The sequence below is a fragment of the Pholis gunnellus genome (assembly GCF_910591455.1).
Source record: "Pholis gunnellus genome assembly, chromosome: 23".
NCBI lineage: Eukaryota > Metazoa > Chordata > Actinopteri > Perciformes > Pholidae > Pholis > Pholis gunnellus.
The window spans coordinates 4,723,876-4,743,504 of NC_136550.1; the positions used below are offsets into that span (position 1 = coordinate 4,723,876).

Here is a 19,629-nt window from a genome sequence, read left to right on the forward strand (position 1 = left end):
CACTCATTGTCTCAGTCTGCGCATCGATGGGACGCATCTCAAGGCACACAATCAAACCTTAAATGTAATTATAAACCCACATTACGAGCTTCGATTTTGGTTATGAGCAGCGCGAGACGTCCCGCATCGTCCCCCGATTTACCTTGCGCGCACCTTTTGTGCATGTGTCCTTGGGTATACCTCAACAAACCGGTGGATCCTCCTCACTAGAAAGACACTATGGAGACAAACCTGTTTCAGAAACAACCACCCCACGCAAATCTCGCAATCACACCCCCTCCTCGTGGGGCTGAACGTCCCCACAATGCACTATACTTCGCCGGGCACGCATCACGCCTGCTCAGATGCAGAGAGAGAGAGGGAGAGAGAGAGAAAGAGAGAGAGAGAGAGAGCGGCCGTGTCCGTCTCTCCCTCCTCCCTCGTCCATCAGCATTTAACGGCGCACCGCGTCCACCAATCTGTGCAGTGAGAGGACCACCCCAACCCCTGAACCTGAATCCACCCAACCCTGCCTGCTTATAAATACTGCTTGAATCACGCCGGCAAGTCTTGGTCGTCAGAAACGCTCAGGGTTGCGGCAGAACATCCCCCTTTCGTCTTAACCCCCCCCTTTCATCGTTTCTCTGTTTTTTAAGACAATCTCACGCATCATCCATTTTCACTCCCACACTCTCCCCCACTTTTTTTTGGTTTCTTCTCCCCCCGATCTGTAGTGGTTTTTGCGGCCAGTTTGCATGCATTTTTCGTCTCCCAAAATGGTTTGCGAGACTAAAATTGTTGCGGACGAACACGATGCTATACCTGGGACCAAAAAAGAGTCGATGATGTGGAGCTCTCCTCCGTCCAGCGCGGCTATGAACGCCGCCGAGGCGAAGGATGTGAGGAAAGACGCGGTTTTTATCCGCGAGTTCGAGTGCGGGGATCAGGAGGAGGTGCAGCGCATCTTTTATGAGGGTATAATGGAGAGGATACCCAATTCGGCGTTTAGGGCGATCAGGCAGCAGCCCAAGACCCAGTTTTTATATGCTCTTCTGACAGGTAAGTGCCCTCATCTCCTTGCATCGCGCATCCTACACCGGCTGCTTTATTCCCACGTTCTAGCTTTCAAACCCACTTTTCCAACGCTGAAGAAAACTTCAACTTAAGCCCGAACATGAGTTATGTATATACGAGTTGTTATAGGAGTCTCTGTTGCGCTTTCATTTGATGGTTTGCATCCTAATGTGATTTATTTGAGGTCTTAAATCCCACCAAAAATAAAATCCAACGTTGTCTCTGCACTATCCGGCCCTGTAGGCGACGCACAGTTAAGTTGAAATCCGTGACTTTGAACAATCTGCCGGCGCACACCGGCATGTTGCTCATCGTGCAACAAAAGGCATGGCCAGCTCGCATGGTGCACGTGTATAACCGGCCGGCCCCGCGCTGATGATGTGATGACATGCCGGTGTGCCGTGAATGAACGAGTGAATGAATGTGAGGATTGGCCCACGGGGTGCGCGCACGTACCCAAAAAAGCACTCCCCTCCGCGCAACCCCACGACCCCTCCGCCTCTGCGCCAGTCATGCACTGATCTCGTTCGGCTTGTGTTGACGTGGTCCGCCGCTGATTATTAAAGCCACCGTGCAATCGTGACCGGTTTGCCGTTACTGCACGTTCAAAAATCAAACAAGCTCGAGATCCTTTGGGCATTAAAAAAAAAAAACTTACTGTGGCTTACTGTGTTCATTTGGCGTTAATTAGCCCGCAAGAGCCAAAACACGAGAGTCCTGCCTGTAAACCGCCCAAAACTAATTATATTCAATGAGTCGTAAGTCTCCATCTTCTACATTTCAGGCTGATGTTTCTCACGCGCTGGAGTAAACTAACTGTGTTATTGCATGCACACGCAACAACACGCTATGCAGCATCCAGCCTGCTTGTGTGTGTGTGTGCGTGTTCCACTGTGCGCCCCCCAGCGTTACATCCCGCTAATGACACTAATGTCACTTTCCTGCTCTGATGAATTCTATTCTAACGTGTACTCTCTGGTGAAAGTTCCTACATGTTGTGTTCCCGCAGCTACACTAATGTGCCTTACTTCACAGTTTGTTTATTACAGATTTTGTTTCACTTATTGATGAATACAAATGTCATGTTGCCTCTTTTTTTTTTATTTCTGTGTCTGTGTGGGTGTCAAATTCCGCCAAAATCAAACATGTGATTCTCTTTTCTGACAGGTTTCGTTTATTTTTCTTCCATTTCTCCATAGTAATGTGCTTTTTCGTGACCAAATCCGTCACGCTGACCTGTTGTGCGCCCCTCATTCTCATGGGCACGCGCTTCTACTACAGCAGGACAGTTATCCACAGCTATCTGGACTGTGCCCTGCACACGGACATGGCTGACATAGAGGCTTATTACATGACACCCACAGGTAAGACGAGGGAGAGACGCTGTTCTCCCCTGTAGTGTGACTAAAGAGATAAACTGTCTGGTTTGTCGGTCGGCAACGCTCCACCACCGGTGTTTATATTAAAAAGGGAATCACGATGAGGTCTAAAAACTTTGCTGCAGCTCAAAAGATAAAAGACAACAAAACACCCGAATAACTATGTGACTTACTACTTGAAACAGTAAAAGTAGCTGAGTCTAGAGCAGGCAAACCAGAGGCAACTCATCAAATATGCAGGTCCTCTCTCTGCTTTCCTTCTCCTCCACCCTGCCCCTTTCTCCTCTCCTTCCCCCACTTGCATCCTCTCTGAGCTCCACTTGGTCACGGGCAGGGAGGAGGAGGAGGAGGAGGAGGAGGAGGAGGAAGAGGGCGAGGAGGAGGAGGAGGAGGAGGAGGAGGAGGAGGGCGAGGAGGAGGAGGGGTTGCATCGCAGGGCTATTGATCGCACGGAGGAAACTGCTGATACATTTTCTGCAGTACACTCGGTGTCGGCGAGGCTCATTTCCTCCACTGAAGCTTCGAATTGAAAAAATAAATAAAATCAATCCACCTCTGGTGTCATCTCAAACTATTCGTTCTCTCCAAGAAGTCGACTTTTGGATGTGAGCGACTTCCAGTCCATAAAACCACACGACGCACTGCCCCGTAGCTTCTTGGACACATGTATCCCCTGTTAACCTAAACCACGTGGCCAATATATAAAAAGCAGGTGTTAGTTAAGCCAGTCAAACCCCCCCCCCTCACCTCCCCCCATTGTCTCTCTCTCTCTCTCTCTCTCTGACATTGTGCCCTCTGGCCTGGTAGTCCACTGGCCTACACAATTGCAATTTAGCATTCCCATTATTGCTGCATGGCCGAGATGGTTTAGAGGGGGTCAGGCACCACCGCTCCTGGACAATGCTCATGATTATATCCGTGCAAACTGAATGGGCCCCCCCGGGGGACCGACACCTGGGCACCGGCACCGCCGTCCTGATGGGAGAGGCATCGCTCACGTCACCGCCGTTTATCGCGCTGTGTGATGAGTGGACTGTGTACACGTAGGGGTGTTTCATTAGGTCGGGGTCCCACACGAACACACGGTTTTCTACCCAAAATTAGAACAGTTTTGGTTATTTTCTTCATTTGAGATTGCTGGTTTTCCTCTGCGCTCTTCTCAAATGTAAACGTTGCAAACTACGGCAAAAGTGCGGACAGTGTTTACCTGAGGGGGGAACCGGAGGGTGGGCGCTACGCTTGTGCATCAACGCTGTGACGGCACACTCACTTTGTAATCGTATATATTTAAAGCAGAGAGAAAAATCGTATTTGAAACCAAGCTTTCAGAGCCTTTAAGCTTGTCAGAGGAAAAAAAAACAACTAAAAAAAGGCTACTCTGGGTATCGGCTTTGCAAACAAGCTTCCATTACAACAAGTAGCTAAGTTAGCTAACCAGCTAGTACAGACCGTCTATTTAAAGGTGTGTGTGTGTGTGTGTGTGTGTGTGACAGGGAACATCTGGGAGTTTGTGCATGAAAAAGTTTTTGCGAGGAAGCAAAATAAGGACTGTGTGTAGGGTGTGAATGTGTGTGTGGCATTGTTTCTTTTAATCAGTGTTTAATAACCGAGATGTCTTGGTGCGGTGGATGATCAATACTATTACAGAGTATGAATGTTGTACAGCTGCAACCCTGCAGTTAATCAACTGGAAGCTTCTTTAAATGCAGAGAGGAAGAGAGATTTATAGACGGGGAGGAAGGGAGGGAAAGAGAGGACCCTTGTGTGGCCGCTCTTTACATGTTTGACGGTTAAACAGAATGTGAATTGAATAAACGTTAGTTTAATAAGTGGACACTGACCACAGACTGCTTTGGTAACAGAAGAGGTCCAACTGAGCTGACTGGAGCTACCGTATCCTCGTACACATGGAACGACTGCACCGATCAATACTCTTATCTCCTCTCTCTCTCTCTGTGTGTGTGTTGTGATCACTCACTCTGCTGCCACTTACGACCAGCTGTCACCTCTTTCATTTGCCACATTATAAAGTGTGTGTGTGTGTGTGTGTGTGTGTGTGTGTGTGTGTGTGTGTGTGTGTGTGTGTGTGTGTAGGCAGAGAGGCTGTAAGGCAAACTGAACAAACAATGGCTGGAAGTATAAATGTACGTGGCTGTTGAAGAAAAGATAAAGCTTGTGTCTTTAACAAAAACAGGCGCTGCAATGGTTTAATTGATTCATATTGAATTTAACTTTCAAAGCTCAAGTCCATTATTCAACTTCAACAGTTCAATAAGTGTTTGACGAATTCAAACTGATGCAATTAAAACACAACATCTGCTGGCACGAACCTCTTCGTCCACTCTGACTCCTCCTGCTTTCCGTCCATCTTGTCGCTGTCCTTCCTCGGTCGAGATGAACCAACGATGACTCAGTCGGGCAGTCGATACGTCCTCCAACAACTACAGCGCAAGAAACCGTAAATACAGATAAAATACTTTTCAACTGAAGGTCTTTTATTCTCATTTAGGAAACTAAAGCAAAAAGTCTCTGAACGTATTTTATCTGTGAGCCTCTGACCACACATGTACACGTGTATTAATCCATGTGGATGTGTTATCAGACAAACGTCTCACTTTACTACACTAAAACTGCTACTGAGTCACACTCAAGCTAGTTTTATCAGATGCTGGTCTTTGGCTTTGTGCCAAACTCGACCCCCCATCTGGAGGATTGGAGTTAGTGGTTGTGATAAAACATGATTTAGGGTTTTTAATCTGAAGAAGCTCGGGCGGACGAGCGAGCGAAGCTGAAATATTGAAGCCTGTCTTTGGTTCAGACACTTTCCAGGCAACAGTAACAAACTCCAGCTTCGCTTACGGCACCTTTACGCTCTCGTTCATCTGCACCAGCGGGTTTCTCACTGTGTCACCAGGCCTGGTTCATGTCAGCGCTCATCGCATCAAACCGTGTTCACAGTGAATGTCGGGGGTAACAGCCACCATTACCAAAACCCTCAATCACTGAAGCCCATAAGGGCCAGAGGCTTTTAAAAACAGCTCTCCCCTCATGTTCCTACCTCCCTCCCTCACACTCTTTCCTTGCTCAGTCACCATAAGTCACTCTGAAGCAGCTTAGTGCCTAAAAAGTGAATGTAACATAATGAGGGCGACACCAGACTCTGAGACAAATCCTCCCCGGATTTGATACCCACTCAGTAATACTGTCTGTTTAATGAGGCGCCGCGACCACTGCAGGGTCTCATCAAGGCAGGCGACACTATCAAACCTGCCGGCCAGTCTCATTGTGGGTCTGTGTGTGTGTGTGTGTGTGTGTGGGTGTGTGTGTGTGTGTGTGTGTGGGTGTGTGGGTGGAATGAGTTTGAGCTCGCTCTGTTCCAGGGGAGCGAGCAGCTTCCTCCACCGGTACCTGCTGTGCTTATTTTAGAACGACAGAGAGAAAGAGAGAGAGAGACAGAGAGAGAGACAGAGAGAGATGGAAATGTGTGGAGGGAGGGAAAGAGATGAGTGTTAGATAGAAAACGGGGGCATAAACAGTATATATATATATATATATATATATATATATATATATATATATATATATATTTTCGTGTGTGTGTGATGAAGAAAGACACATAAACAGTTTGCAGTTTAGCACAAACACACACAAAGGGATTTCCTGGGAATATTTCTGACTCCTCAACACCTGCCTTAATAATAAGGCATCCTTCTTTCCTTTCCTTTCCTCTCCTCTCCCTCCCTGCTGTTTGAGCCACAGCCCTATCTTTCTCTCTCCCACCTGTATCGCTCCTCCTCTTCCTTCTCCTCTTCCTCTCCGTTTCTCATCTACACTGAAGGCGCTGCAGTGGCCAACCGGGTTATCCATCATCCTGGCACAGAGGAAGTGATGCTTCCTCCCAGCCAAGGAAACAGCCTTCAGTCTCCTACAAGAACTGAGAGAAATAACAGAAAACTTTACTTTTCATTCAGTGGCAGCAAACTATCACACCACTAATGTTTACACTGTAGGTACAAAAGGTTAAATTAACACACATATTATTGTACACACACACAAACTATTTCATTCACAAAAAACTACAATTAAGGGCTGAAACAATAAGTCAATTAGACTCATAAAAACCCTTTATCAGCTTTTATAATAATCAATTAATCGTAATTTTTGTGTACCGCTTTTCTCAGTTTTATACCATTGTGAATTGTTGGACAAAACAATGAATTGTTAAATAATCAACATATTATTCAACAGAGAAAGTTAGTTGGAGACACAATATTAGAGGATCGACATCCCCGTGGTGTTTGCAGTCAGTTAGCTTTGCTTAGCATCACGACTGGAAACAGGAGGAAACAGCTAGCCGCGTTGTCTTTCACGTCACCGGTTGAGTCTTCTGTTCCCAGTCTGTACATTCTGAGGAACCGGAGAACTCAGCCGTCCATCACTTTAACGGTCCGCTGCCAGAACACGAACACGTGTACCTCCCTCGTCTATTCAGCGTTTTTTCGACGAAGTGGAGCCGATCATTAATAATGCATCGCAGTGTCACATCCCTCTGCCTTTGTTTTCTCGTTCTGCTTAAATCAATACCGTAACAAAGACATCCGCCAGAAAGAGCAGATGACGCGTCAACGGGCAGCGGCATTAATTGCGGCATTGTGCATTTTCTCACTACCGTGACGGACCAATCAGCGAGCCGGACTACTTGTGTGCGCTCTATGGATTAGAAACGATTCCTGCAGTTCGAGCGCAAACCTGCTCAGTCTTGATTTACACAGGGAGTCTGGATGTAATAGGTTAGAGTCACATTTTGCATGTTGGTGTTGAGGCCCAGCCTGATTGATGGGCCTGAAGGGGATGGGGGGGGGGGGGGGGGGGGGGCTCAGGCTGTAGCAGCCATGTGAACAATAACATGCACACAGTAAAGTGTAGCATGTGTGTAAAATGTGGCCATGCACATGCCTGCTTGCATACAAAACAAGCGAACGTGCGTGGACGCGTTGATGGGCAGGAAGGCAGTAAAACCAGTAAAGGGTCAGATAATGAGTTCCTTCCCAGCTAATGGAAGCACAACAGCGCGCGAGTTAAGTGTGACGACACACAGGTCAATGCGTCGATGCTGCAGCTTGAAGGCCAAGTTGTTGGTAAAGGCTTCTTCTCCTGTCAACGCGGGCTTTGATGCACATGAATTATTCATTCTGCTACGAGTCTGCGTGTACGTCTCCTCTCAGCCTCATTCGTCCGTGACGGAGGAAGAAAACCGCTGATGCGCAGGTTACGCATGAGAGGCTAATCCATACTCCCAGCATGCACTCTGACCCGAGGAGAAGGGTGTGTCCGTGTGTGTGTGTGTATGGGAGGGAACAAGGCCTTTACTACCTGTTAAAGTATCACTTAAGGATATATTATAAAAGAAATATATGAATGATACATACATTTATTTGTGTCTATTGATTCCATTTGAAAGCCAGCCCCAGAAAAGCACAACACACGTGTCTATTTAGTGAATGAAGACCCAAATCTGTGGTCAAAAGTGATCTCTGGGATATAAAATCAAGCTTCACTCGTCTGATGTTGCGCCACATGTATACTAGGTGGAAATATCAACACTAGCAGCGATGCCTACTCGCCATTTAACGCCTGGCAGGGTCAGATTATTCATGCAGCGATGCAACAGCGTTTGACTCAGAGCCACGACTGAAACGAATCACCGGCGCGCTTCACGTGCCCCGCGACGACGACGACACATAAAAATGACCCTAAATTCAGTTTTGAATTATTAGAAACACACGAGAGACGCAAAACACAAGAGGGTAGATTGAAGCCACTTTTGAGCTTTTGTCAGGGCTTAAGCCCTCAGACGGCCCCAGTGAGGCGGCGTCTAGACTGAACGCCTATCGAATGAATTATCCCTCTAGGTTTCATCTGAAGGAAAAGAGAATAATCTTATTAGACACCATAAAAACTATTCCTGTGTGTGTGTGTGTGTGTGCGCTCCTGTTTGATTTTGGGAAGGCATATTAACATCCCTGGGAAGTAGAAATGAGATCTGTCGCATTAAGAATAATCCGATTTTTCGCTCGTGTGAGAATCGTTATGCTCTTCTCTCTCCGCTTTGATTTATTTCTTGTCTTGAGATCATCTTCAGGTCCCCTCCCCCCTCTGTAATAATGGGAGATTTTCTGCCCCCCCCCCGTGTTAGTATGACCAAGCAGCAATAATGGATCCTTTCAGGAGGCTCATCGCTATTACTGTTAACACAGATGCCTCCCTCTGCTCACTCACTCTCTTTCAGAAAGAACAGCTGAATGACTTCTTCTTCTTCTTCATCATTGTCCCTCTTTCCTCTCTTTTTCTGACTGAGTAAGCTCATTCATGGCTCTTTCCAGCCTCAGTAACACACACACCCAAACATGAGCAGCGCATTGTGCACACGTCGGTATATTAAGCTGAACTCTTTAGCGACGAGCTGCTGCGTTGGAGCAACAGGAGGGTCGGTGCCTTCCTCGAGGAGCACAACAGGAACGTGTTTTGGGAAACAGTGTCGTATTCATTCGCTCTCTCTGGACTAAGCTAGTCGCTTAAAGTTGCTAATAAACTCTAAACTCAAAGTACAGCTGAGGCTGATGGGAATCACGTTGGTTTTGCAGGTTTTTGATCATAAAAGTCTAAATTAGGAACTGAGGATGAATCTATATAGAACGTAATAACATCTGTTTGTGTATCGTGGTAATCCATACAATAGCTGATGAGACTTTTCACTCCCAAATGTCAACCCGCTGGTGTCACCGGAGGAAAGGAAATCCGGGGATCACCGAAGACATTTAGATTCATCTTCTGGACAACATGAATGAAATGCAGCTCATGATCGGTCTGAATGACATCTCCATCCCCAGAGCCGTGCCGCTAGCGTGCTAAAAAGCTTTAATTAATCCATTCCATATTCCAGAGTATCGCACACAGCTTCACTGAGACGGTTCGGAGTTAAGGGCCTCGCCCCCAAAAAAGTGAGCGTCACTCCTTCGCTGTCCTCACAATTTTCCAAGTCAGCCTTTTTTGGATGAAACGTAACGTTTCAGTTGCGGATCTGCAGACTCGATGAGAGTCAAGAACCTCGTAATCGTGGAGCCTCCTCCTCCTAACGGTCTCTCCCTTTAGTTGCTTCCATTTCTCCGCTGCTTAGCTTTCACGGGAAGAGTCAGAGGGTCAAGGGGAGATGTAATATATCCCTGCAGCTCATTGTCCCGCGTGGTCCGAGTGTTTTCTGAGACACACACAGTAATACACACAGTCTGACAGGCGGAGGGGAGGTTGGTGTGCGTGCTTTCCTGCGCTGTCCTCGTTCCTGGCACAGGCTCAGTTCAGACAGATGGTCAGGAGGACTTTATGGAAACGTATTCCCCCCCCTCCGAGTCCAACACACACACACACACACACACACACACACACACACACACACACACACACACAGAACCATAATAATGCCGGCAGAGTGCTACAGGAGTTGACACTGTAGCGTTAGCATCTGCCTATAATAAAACGTAATTCGTTAGTATTAGCGAGGGCCGCGTTGCACCACTTAAATCTGAGTCGTACAGAGAATCATCCATCAAAGCTCCCCAATAGCAGCAAGAGATGGCAAACTGAAGGTTGTTTTATGATGTAATGTTAGTAAACTTGATGCCTCTTACGTGTTGATTATCCAGGATGTTTAGCACTTCAAGGAGCTCGGAATCTTCCCCACATAATTCAAAATCTCAGCTCCCCGATGGGATTAGTGAACAGCGGTTGCAGAGTCTCCTGGTGATGCAATACCCCCCCCCCCCCCCCCCTCCCCCAGCTATGAGGGTGGGCAGCACTCGGGGTTCTCCTGTTGACGCAGCAGCCTACGTATGCAGTTGTTTGATTCAGCAACAGAAGCCTCCGGGTGAGCTTACCGCGGACCTGCAGGGGCATCAGATCACTCCGAAACACACGGGACTCCAGCAGAGGCATCGTGTTAACGTCACGGCCCGTTTGAGGGTGTGTGTGTGTGTGTGTGTGTGTACGAGTGGGAGATTCAGCAGAGATAGAGGAGAGAGGAGGCAAGGAAAGAGAGAGGAAGGAGGACAGGGAGAGAGACTTAGGATTGAGAGCTCATGGACAGACTGGTTTTTTGTTTTTACTGTCTGCAGGTCCGCCGCTGCCAGTCAGGGAGATTTATCTGTAACAAACAGATGGCATTTTAGTACAAAACCATGTAACCACTGCCAACACATGCCATAAATACAGCTGACATTGATGGAGAGGCGGTTTGAGCATGGTTACGTAATAAAAAAAAACAGTTGAGGCTCGTTTTCTTTGAAAGATTACGATCGGTACAGGAAATGAAGCGAGCGCATGCACCGAAGCGTTTTTATAAACTGCCTGATTAAGATTCAAAGAACGCGTTTCAGAAGAAACACGCGCGTCAGGTTTTTAACACCCGGTGAACGAGGGATTCTTCCAGCACAACGGACTATGAACTGAAGATTTCAAACGCGTTGAAGCTGTTGTCGCTCTGAAGCTTTAAGTAAATAAGAGAAATCTAGACTTACTAGATAACTTACTAGTAACTGCTGAAAACGCCACTCAAAAGCAAAAAGCTAAAATAATTCACAAGCATAATCACTGTGTGTCATGAAGAGCTTAGAACCTGCAGCACAAATATAGATCGATACTAAAAACGGGCTGATATTGGAGCTCTTAGCGGTACTCTGATGGAGGAGCATTGTCTGCTGACATTTTTATCTGCATTGGTCTAACCTTTGTCTCTCTATGTGTGTGTGTGTGTGTGTGACCAGTGTCTGATGAATAAACTCTGGGACACAACAAGTCCCTACGAGCTGCTGTAAAAATGCCAAAGTTATTTTTCTAATCCAACAAAACCTGTCAATCAATGTCTCTGCTCCACTACTCTGTGAGCCCCGAGTGACCTTTAAATCAGCAGCGTCCCACCGAGTGGCTGATGCCATTAAGCACCAGTCAGACACTGGTCAATGTCCTCCTCATTCATCTACTCCCTGCATCTCTTCTTCTACTCTCTCCCCTCTCGCCGTTATGACACGATGCAACACGCTGCTAATGGAAACACAAGACGTTCATTTTTTTATCTCTGGTTATTCCTTTCATCCATCATGATGCATATTTTGTTAAATAACCCGAGTGTGAATGTAAGAGCATGAATTTCTCTCCAGAAAGTAACAAACGTTTCACTATAGAGTCAGTGTAACCTTTAACACCTCTACATTAAACATATATTTCATTCATCGCAACAAGACTGAACCAGTGCAGTGATGAAACTACTCGACAAACTTTACCTTCGTAACTTAAAGGAATAGTCTGACATTTTGGGAAATATGCCTATTCACTTTTCTATATTAAACAATATATAGGTAAGCTTTAGAGGTGCAGGTAGCCCGATTGGGCAGATTCAGATGCCTGTAAGTGATGTAAACTAACCCTAATTTAATCAAAGGTATTGTGTCTCGTGTCTGCCAGGCTCCTGTTTCTGGGTGGCGGTGCTGGACGGGCGCGTGGTGGGGATCGTGGCGGCGCAGGGCCACGAGGAAGACAACACGGTGGAGCTGCGGCGCATGTCGGTGGACTCTCGGTACCGCGGCAAGGGCATCGCGAAGGCACTGGGCCGGCGCGTTCTGGAGTTCGCCGTGCGCAACAACTACGCCGCCGTGGTCCTCGGCACGACGGCCGTCAAGTTGGCCGCCCACAAGCTGTACGAGTCGCTGGGCTTCCGCCGAACGGGCCAGAGCGAGGACTACAGGCTCCCCGGGATGAGCCGCTCGCCGCTGGAGAGGCTCTTCTTCCAGATCCGCTACAGCCGCTACCGCCTGCAGCTCCGTGAGGAGTGAGAGTTGACAGGGAGAGAGAGAGAGAGATGGAGAGATGGAGAAAGAGAGGGACAGAGAGAGAGAGAGAGAGAGAGAGCAACAACCCTCCTTCACCCGAGCGCCCCGACTGCGTCCTCTCCTCTGACGGCTTTTATTTATTTCATGTCATTAGAGATACCTTTGAGTACAACGTAACACTTCTACTACTTCATCTTTAAAGTCACTAACGATTTCATCACTACTAGGCTTTTGTTGCTGTTGTTTTTGTATTATACTTTCACATTTTTAAATAAGAGTTTGTTTCTTTCCCTCTATTTTATTAAGCTATTTTTTTGTACCTCTACCCCTCCCTTTTAATTATGGGAGGAAAAACAAGTCTTTCACAGAAGACATCTGACTGGCACCCCAACTAGGAACCCTCCCTGCCCCCCTTTTTCGGTTTAAAGATCATGTGACTGATCAATACTCCCCTTCATTACGACTCCACAATGCCCTCTTTACCCCTCCCCCATTACCTCCAGCACTCCCTTCCCTCCCCGCATTGAACTTCCCCAGCAGCAGACGTGCGTGGCGCTGCGGAGTGCACTGAGACATTTGCATTCTGTGCCATTGGATGGGGTTGGGAGGGGCAATTACGGCTTCCTGGAGAGCAAAACACACACAAAAAGAAAAAGTGGTGGTGGTGAGGGTGTGGTACACACTCTCTTTTACAAAAGCTCTTCAATGTGACATTTTGTGTGTGCATTTGTGGACAGAGCGTGTTTGTCACGCACACACAAACCCAAGTCATTTGGCTTTTAGCCCCGTCTCTCATGACACCATATTGAAGCACAGAGTGTGTTACTGACCCCCCCCCCCCGTAGTGAGGGAGGAGGAGGACAGGATGGCCGCAGGAATACGCGCTGTGTATCCTGGTACCTAGACGGGCACGGATCAGCGCGGTGCATCTTCCTCACATCCCCTCCTCTTCACTCTCTCCTCACCGGTGATTTCGATTGGATCTCTCCTTCCTTTCTATTCTTTCTTTTTCTTTCTTTCAAATCACTGCTTTTCTCACTTGGAGCTGTGGAGAGGGTCTCTGATTGGTTGAGGTGACAGGAGGGTGGAGCTTTCTCGCTGACAGACCCCATGATACACTACAGCTGCATGTCCGAGCTTGTGCGTGCGTGTGTGATTGTTGAGAGTATGTGAGTGTGTGTGTGTGTGTGTGTGTGTGTGTGATGAGGTCATGGTCAGACATTACAGACTATATGCCTCAACGTGTGTGATGAATTACATTTTGCGTGGACAGACGCGCACCGTTTCTTGCTATGAGTCAAGTATTATCTAAGTAACTTTCTATGTGTACTTATAAACTGTTTACAGATTGAAGAAATATACAGTCTAACATTTTGAGTTTAGTATATGACTGGTAGTTAGTCATTTTATAACTTTAAACACATGTTACCACATTGTAATATGCAAATTGTACTGTCAAAACGACGACAGTTACAAAGTAGCTGCAGACTACACTCCACGTACGTAATCCAGGTTATTTGGGGAACAACTTGGGTAAAACATGACTACTAGCAATACTTGCAGACCTGCAGAACATAACTGAGCACAAACAGCAAATAACTATTTAAACCAATATATTGGCATTAGTATTCCCCCCCCTCCCCCATGTATTTATATCGTGTATACAGCCAAAAACTCCTGTAGCGAACCCCACACTCCATCTCTCTCCATCTGCATCCTGTGACCGTACAACCAGCAGTAGATTCAGCCATCCTCGACTCTGAGCCTCAGTTACGTCATCGTACCATTTGTAAAAAGTAAATTATAAAGCGAAATATAACAAAAAAAAAAAAAAATCACATAAGATTAAAAAAAAAAAAAAAAAAAATTGAATACAAAGTGTAATCGTCATGAAGTTAGCAATGACCCTCCTTTGCCTTGCCACCCCCCCCCCCCCCCCCCCCCCCACAAACTCTCCCGACTCCCCCATTCATGAATCTGTCTGCAACCCTGGGCTAGACCCCACAGCTTCCATCTGAACCCTCCACTGACCTTTCACCTTTCCCCCCCTGGCCACACCCATTCCCCCCCGCCCCAATCTCTGCATGCGCCACAGAGCCTTGCTGCACTGCTTTTATTATTCCATTTGAAGCTTGTTGGACCAGCCCGCCCCCCCCTTACTCTGATGTCATCTGGGCAGTGTGACTGCTCCGCGAGAGGGGACGGGTGATGCATGGTTGAGTTAGTATGGATGCAGAAGACGCAGAAAGTGAGAGAGAAAGTGTGTGTGTGTGTGTGTGTGTGTGCAGATACACTCACCAACTGCAGCACTGTCTGGATGACATCACGCCTGCCAGCCAACCAACTGTAGAATGCAAAAAGCAATGCAAGTGTGGCATGCCTCTGTACCCGGTGTGTGTACGGTGCCTGCCCTGGAAAAATATAGGAAAAAAAACAACTAATTTATATATATGTATATATATATACATATATATAATATAAAGAAAATAAGCTTCTTTTTAAATGAACATGTAAAAGAAATGTGTTTCTTTGTTTGGAAAAAAACTAAAACTGTATCATTTGCATGAAATGTGTCTTTGAATGCAAAAAAAAAAGAACATTTAGGGAAGAAACTACTAGCACATGGCATACAGTGGAACCACAGACTTTGTTGTATTTTAAATGATCTTAATTCTCTAGGAGTGAAATTAATACCAGCCACGAGCCAGTGCTCATGAATCCCGCTCTAAGAGCCTTGAGGGCGGCTGTTGATAGTCAGATTTATCCGCCGCTGGCTGGAGGACGAGAAAAAGTTAGTTTCCATCCTTGATCTCAGTGGGAGTGAGTGGTGTACATGACGGAAAGCATCAGACGGCTTCTCTTATTGAACCAGCTTCTGTTAAGACTTTGCAGGACTAAGATCATCGACGGGCGTTTGACGAATGATGAAAGAGATAAACACGTATTCCCATGGCGTACATAGTGCAAACATCCTTCATCCATCAAGTCCTTTGCCAAGTTTATCTTATGCAGATGAAGGCAACACAGGCGGCAAGATAGTGTGATGCAAGACACAAAGGCACTGAGAGCATCGAACGGCACTGTTTGATGAGATGTTTTCTTGTGGGGGATGCCTCACACCGCTTTGATGCATCTCGCTTTGAACATTAGTTGTAGCCGGAGAGTGCAAAGAGGATAAGACGGCGTTTTGTGACAGTTCTGGAGCAACTGCTGGCCCTCATACAGTACTTACAAACCTCCTACTAAAATATTAGGTAACGGGATACAAACAGGCAGCCAAAATAAACAGGAACACTGATTTTTTCTCTCCAGTTGTCTATAGAGTCAGGCTATAGAGCAGACAAGTCAAATCTGATACCCTCCCCCTTCTTTATAAGACGTGGGCGTTTCGCTCTGGATTTTGTGGGAGAACGTGAAGTCTGTCGATGCTGAGCCATTTCTGCCAATCTCAAATTTTTATCCACACCGATACACATTCTGAACGAAGGTAAGATCCTTCTAAACGCCTTCGCCAAGGCCTTATGCACTGAAATCAAACGCTGGAGTTCAAATATGTGTTGGACTGCTTTGCTTAAGGTAGTCTTCTACTTCATGTGAATGCTACGCCCTGTGAAGTCTCACCTCCCATTTAAAACCGCTAACGCGTAGTTCATGTTGGAAAGTAGTATTTAAAAACTGTATGCAACTTCTACCAGAGTGTACATTTAGTTACAAACCATTCCTCTGCTGATGTACAATCCAAAAACAACCTCACACTTTTTTTTTTTTTTTGTTATTTGGTTTTCTGTGATTTCTTTGGGTGCGAGTGTCCTACTTGGTTGAGGTTTGAGAAGGTATGCTGCATTTAAAGGCCTCTCCTGCTGTTATTTAGAGCGCTTTAGAACCCAAAAATGACCATCAAGCTCCAGCAGTGTTTAGAAATCCTAACCAAACGGTTCAAAAGACCAGTATTCGTCACCATCAATATATTTAATTCGGTTCCTCGACTGGTGAAGGAGCGTAGAATTCAAAACTGCACAAATGTACAGATCCTGTGGGTGTGTTGTGTCGCTCTGATGGTGTGTGTCCATGCTCGACAGCCTTGTGGGGGGGTGAACACTCACGGGCATGAATGTAAACTGCCAACATGTTAAGGTCTTAGAAAGATTTTTATGTTTTAAATCTTTGCCGGTTGCTTTTTTACTTTACGATAGAGAGGAACAGGAGGAAAAGCAGCGATTGGTTCCTCTCATTTCTTGACTACACCACTTCATTAGATGTTTTGTGTGATTGTAAATAGCCTTATCTTTTTTTTTCTTTATGTATTATTGACGGCAACGTGTCATCCGTGCTGGTTTGAACCAATCCTGGTGGAGTTCATTTCTTTTTTGTCTCAGAAGATGGCTGTCGCTTGGAATGTTCCACCTAACGAGGAGGGCGAGGGGTGAGGGAGGAATGTGCCACATTGGCAGTTGAATGGGGGAGGAGGGGTGGTGGGAGGAGGTCTGCAGCAACAGAGCTCCACAGCATGGACTCCCTCTCTCTCTCTCTACCTCCGCTGTGGCAAATACAGAAGGACTCACTCTGGACTGAGGCCACAGGTGCCAAGAACACATAAAGCACTTGTAGCACAACTGTGTCTTGTTTTGCTATTACAGTACAGATAGTTTTGATTTTTTACATTTCCTATGAAGAATATGGATAAAGTTTCTCTTTCTCCTGTGTTGTCGACTGTATGTATCGCCAGCGTATATACAGGACACGACACTGTAATTCGTACTACGACCCCGTGGCTCATTTTTGAGGTGGAAATTTGCCAAAGGTGACGGTAATTGCTGCATTTGTATTCCTCATGTGGCGACATTATGTTCAACACAACCCTGTACTTACTTGGTTTTATCTGGAGAAAACAAAATCCCGCCCACGTGCCATCTAATCAAGCAATAAATACAAAGAAACCACAACAATTACATACTATCAACAATGATTTTATCAAAAACATGAAATGCTGCATTGTCGTTTTATCCCTTATACTGCACCAGTTAGTGGCAGAGACCACTCATCACATGGAAGCCTGAAGAATGGTGATTGATTGTAAACTGTTTCTGTTTTTTGTATTTTTCTTTACAAAGAGGTGTCCAAGACGTGTTTTTGTTTTTTTTAAACTCAAAGTACACAGGTGTACCTCTGCATATTTGTACAGATGTCAATAAGGAAAGTGGGGGGAAATGACAATAGGGGGGGTGGGGGGGCTAATGGATGCTGAAGAATGAGCAGTTCAAGCAGACAGGAAAAAAAGATGGCGTCGCCACACTCTGAAAGTGCAATCTGCTGTAAGTCTCTTTCACTTGACCGCAAAGACTCGTACCACGGAGACATGCACTACAACTTCACTACCCCCGCTCCGTCAGTACAAAGTGAATATAATCAATCATAAAAAACAAAAAACAACACGCCGCAGCTGCCAGAATCTCAACTCTCAATCATGTTGACTTTTCTCACAAGTGAGATTCAGAGTCTTTTCTTTGAATCTGCTAGTTACTTACTGTAAAGTTGTAAAGTATATTTTACTGTAAATAGCCTCTGGGGGTTCATTTTTACTCCTTTTGTAACAGAAACTGTGGATTTAAGATATTTAAAAAAAGAAAGATATATTTTAGAGATATTTACAGCACTAATATAAAGAGATTCTACAGCGGCGCAGGTGTCTGCATCTGGATCGCCTCATAACGCTCCCGCGCTGACTAAAGGCTGCAGCTTTCAGAGGGCGACACAGCGCGCCATCTTCTCCACGGTGTCTCTGTCCCACTCTGACGGGTTCAGACACAGCCTTTCCTTGTCCCGCCTGTCTGCTTGGACTCTTCAAGTCACCAGAAGAGAGCCTTAAAAAAACAGCTCTGTTAGCTTAGCATAGCACACACACACGCACACCAGCTTTGGGTACCAGTGGCTCTGGACTGAGCTATATGGAGCCGTAGCGAGCTGCTTTAAACGCAAAAGGCTGCTCTCTCTGCCCTGGAGCCCTGTCATGGCTGTTGTCTGTTGCCAAGAAACCGACCCCGCACAAAGCACAGCAGGGGGTTGATATGCAGCCACACTGTGGGGAGGCGAGGCAGGTCACCATAGAGGATGGAAGGAGGGATTGATAGATACATGGATGGATGAGGTGGATGGGTTGGGGGGGTTGAGGAGAAGGGTGCTTTGGCTACGGTGAGGAATTTGGGAAAAGAGGCCCTCGGGCTTGTAAAAGAAAGGCAGTGGGGGAAATAGTGGGAAAGAGAGGTTACAGTGAAAGAAGGAGAGGAAACGCAGGGTCCGAATTAAAGACAAGACACTGATGTAGCAGATTTAGTGACGGTACTTAAAATGAGTCCGTCGGTCCGGCCTCAGTGAGACTGCAGTGACTTCAGTTCCCTTTCTGCCATTCCTCTGAGACAGACTGCTGTATTCCCACAACAGGATCACTATTATTACGCGATTATTAACCTTTTCTTTTTATACTGACAAACACCTGGTACACTGTATAGATGTAAAGATGGGGTTTCCTGCATTATGACGATGATTGAAACATGGATGTACATATGTTGTTATCAATTAAACATGATGATGCATTTAAGCTTTTATATGTCGCAACAGGAAACTGATTTCTTCTTCCTACTAGAGAAGCGATACACACACACACACACACACATACACATGGGTAACTTGAGATAAATATTGGATTTGAAGAGACAATCACAGTCTACTTACACATCTCACAGTCGCCATGGCAGCTAGGGGAAGCTCATGCTGTTGCCCTTGACAACTGGAGTCTTCGGAGGGACCAGGCTCCTGTTAATGGTACGGGTCATTAGAGTCAAATTAACTCAATCATGAGCTCATTCGTCTTTAAAACAACACCAACATTCAAGAAAAACATACATTCTCCATCATGTTTTTAATTAGTTTAGTAAACTAGAAGACAACTAAATCAGTAAGTCACGTCTTGACCATTTTAACGGCTAAAATATATAAAAAAAAGAAGCTGGAGGTGGAGCTAAAGTGCAGTGTGAGCATCCTGTATGTAGTAAACAACTAAACAAGAGTTTAAAAAGCACTAAAAACAGCTTTATTCATGGTTTTACGTCCACACCTATACACTCCAAAAGAGCAGAGTGCCCTCTCTTGCACATACCAGTCTCACGCTCCCCTCTCAGGGGGGGGGGGGGCCTTGCACCCTTAAACCAGGGACAATGAGAGAATAGAGGGGCAGATTTCCATAACACTGTCCCATCCGCTCTGGCACTGAACTGCTTCACAGCGACCTGGTGAGAATAGCTGCACTCGCATTCATGGTCAGT

General features: G+C 46.1%; 1 protein-coding gene across 1 annotated transcript; it reads left to right on the plus strand.

The window, feature by feature from the left end:
- Positions 1 to 734: 734 nt before the first annotated feature.
- nat8l (N-acetyltransferase 8-like) lies at positions 735 to 12,313 on the plus strand (the record flags this gene model as incomplete). The annotated part of the gene is made up of 3 exons (XM_079184999.1): positions 735 to 1,038; positions 2,253 to 2,417; positions 11,946 to 12,313. 3 exons carry the CDS (start codon positions 735 to 737, stop codon positions 12,311 to 12,313), a joined length of 837 nt encoding a protein of 278 aa, XP_079041125.1.
- Positions 12,314 to 19,629: the final 7,316 nt, after the last annotated feature.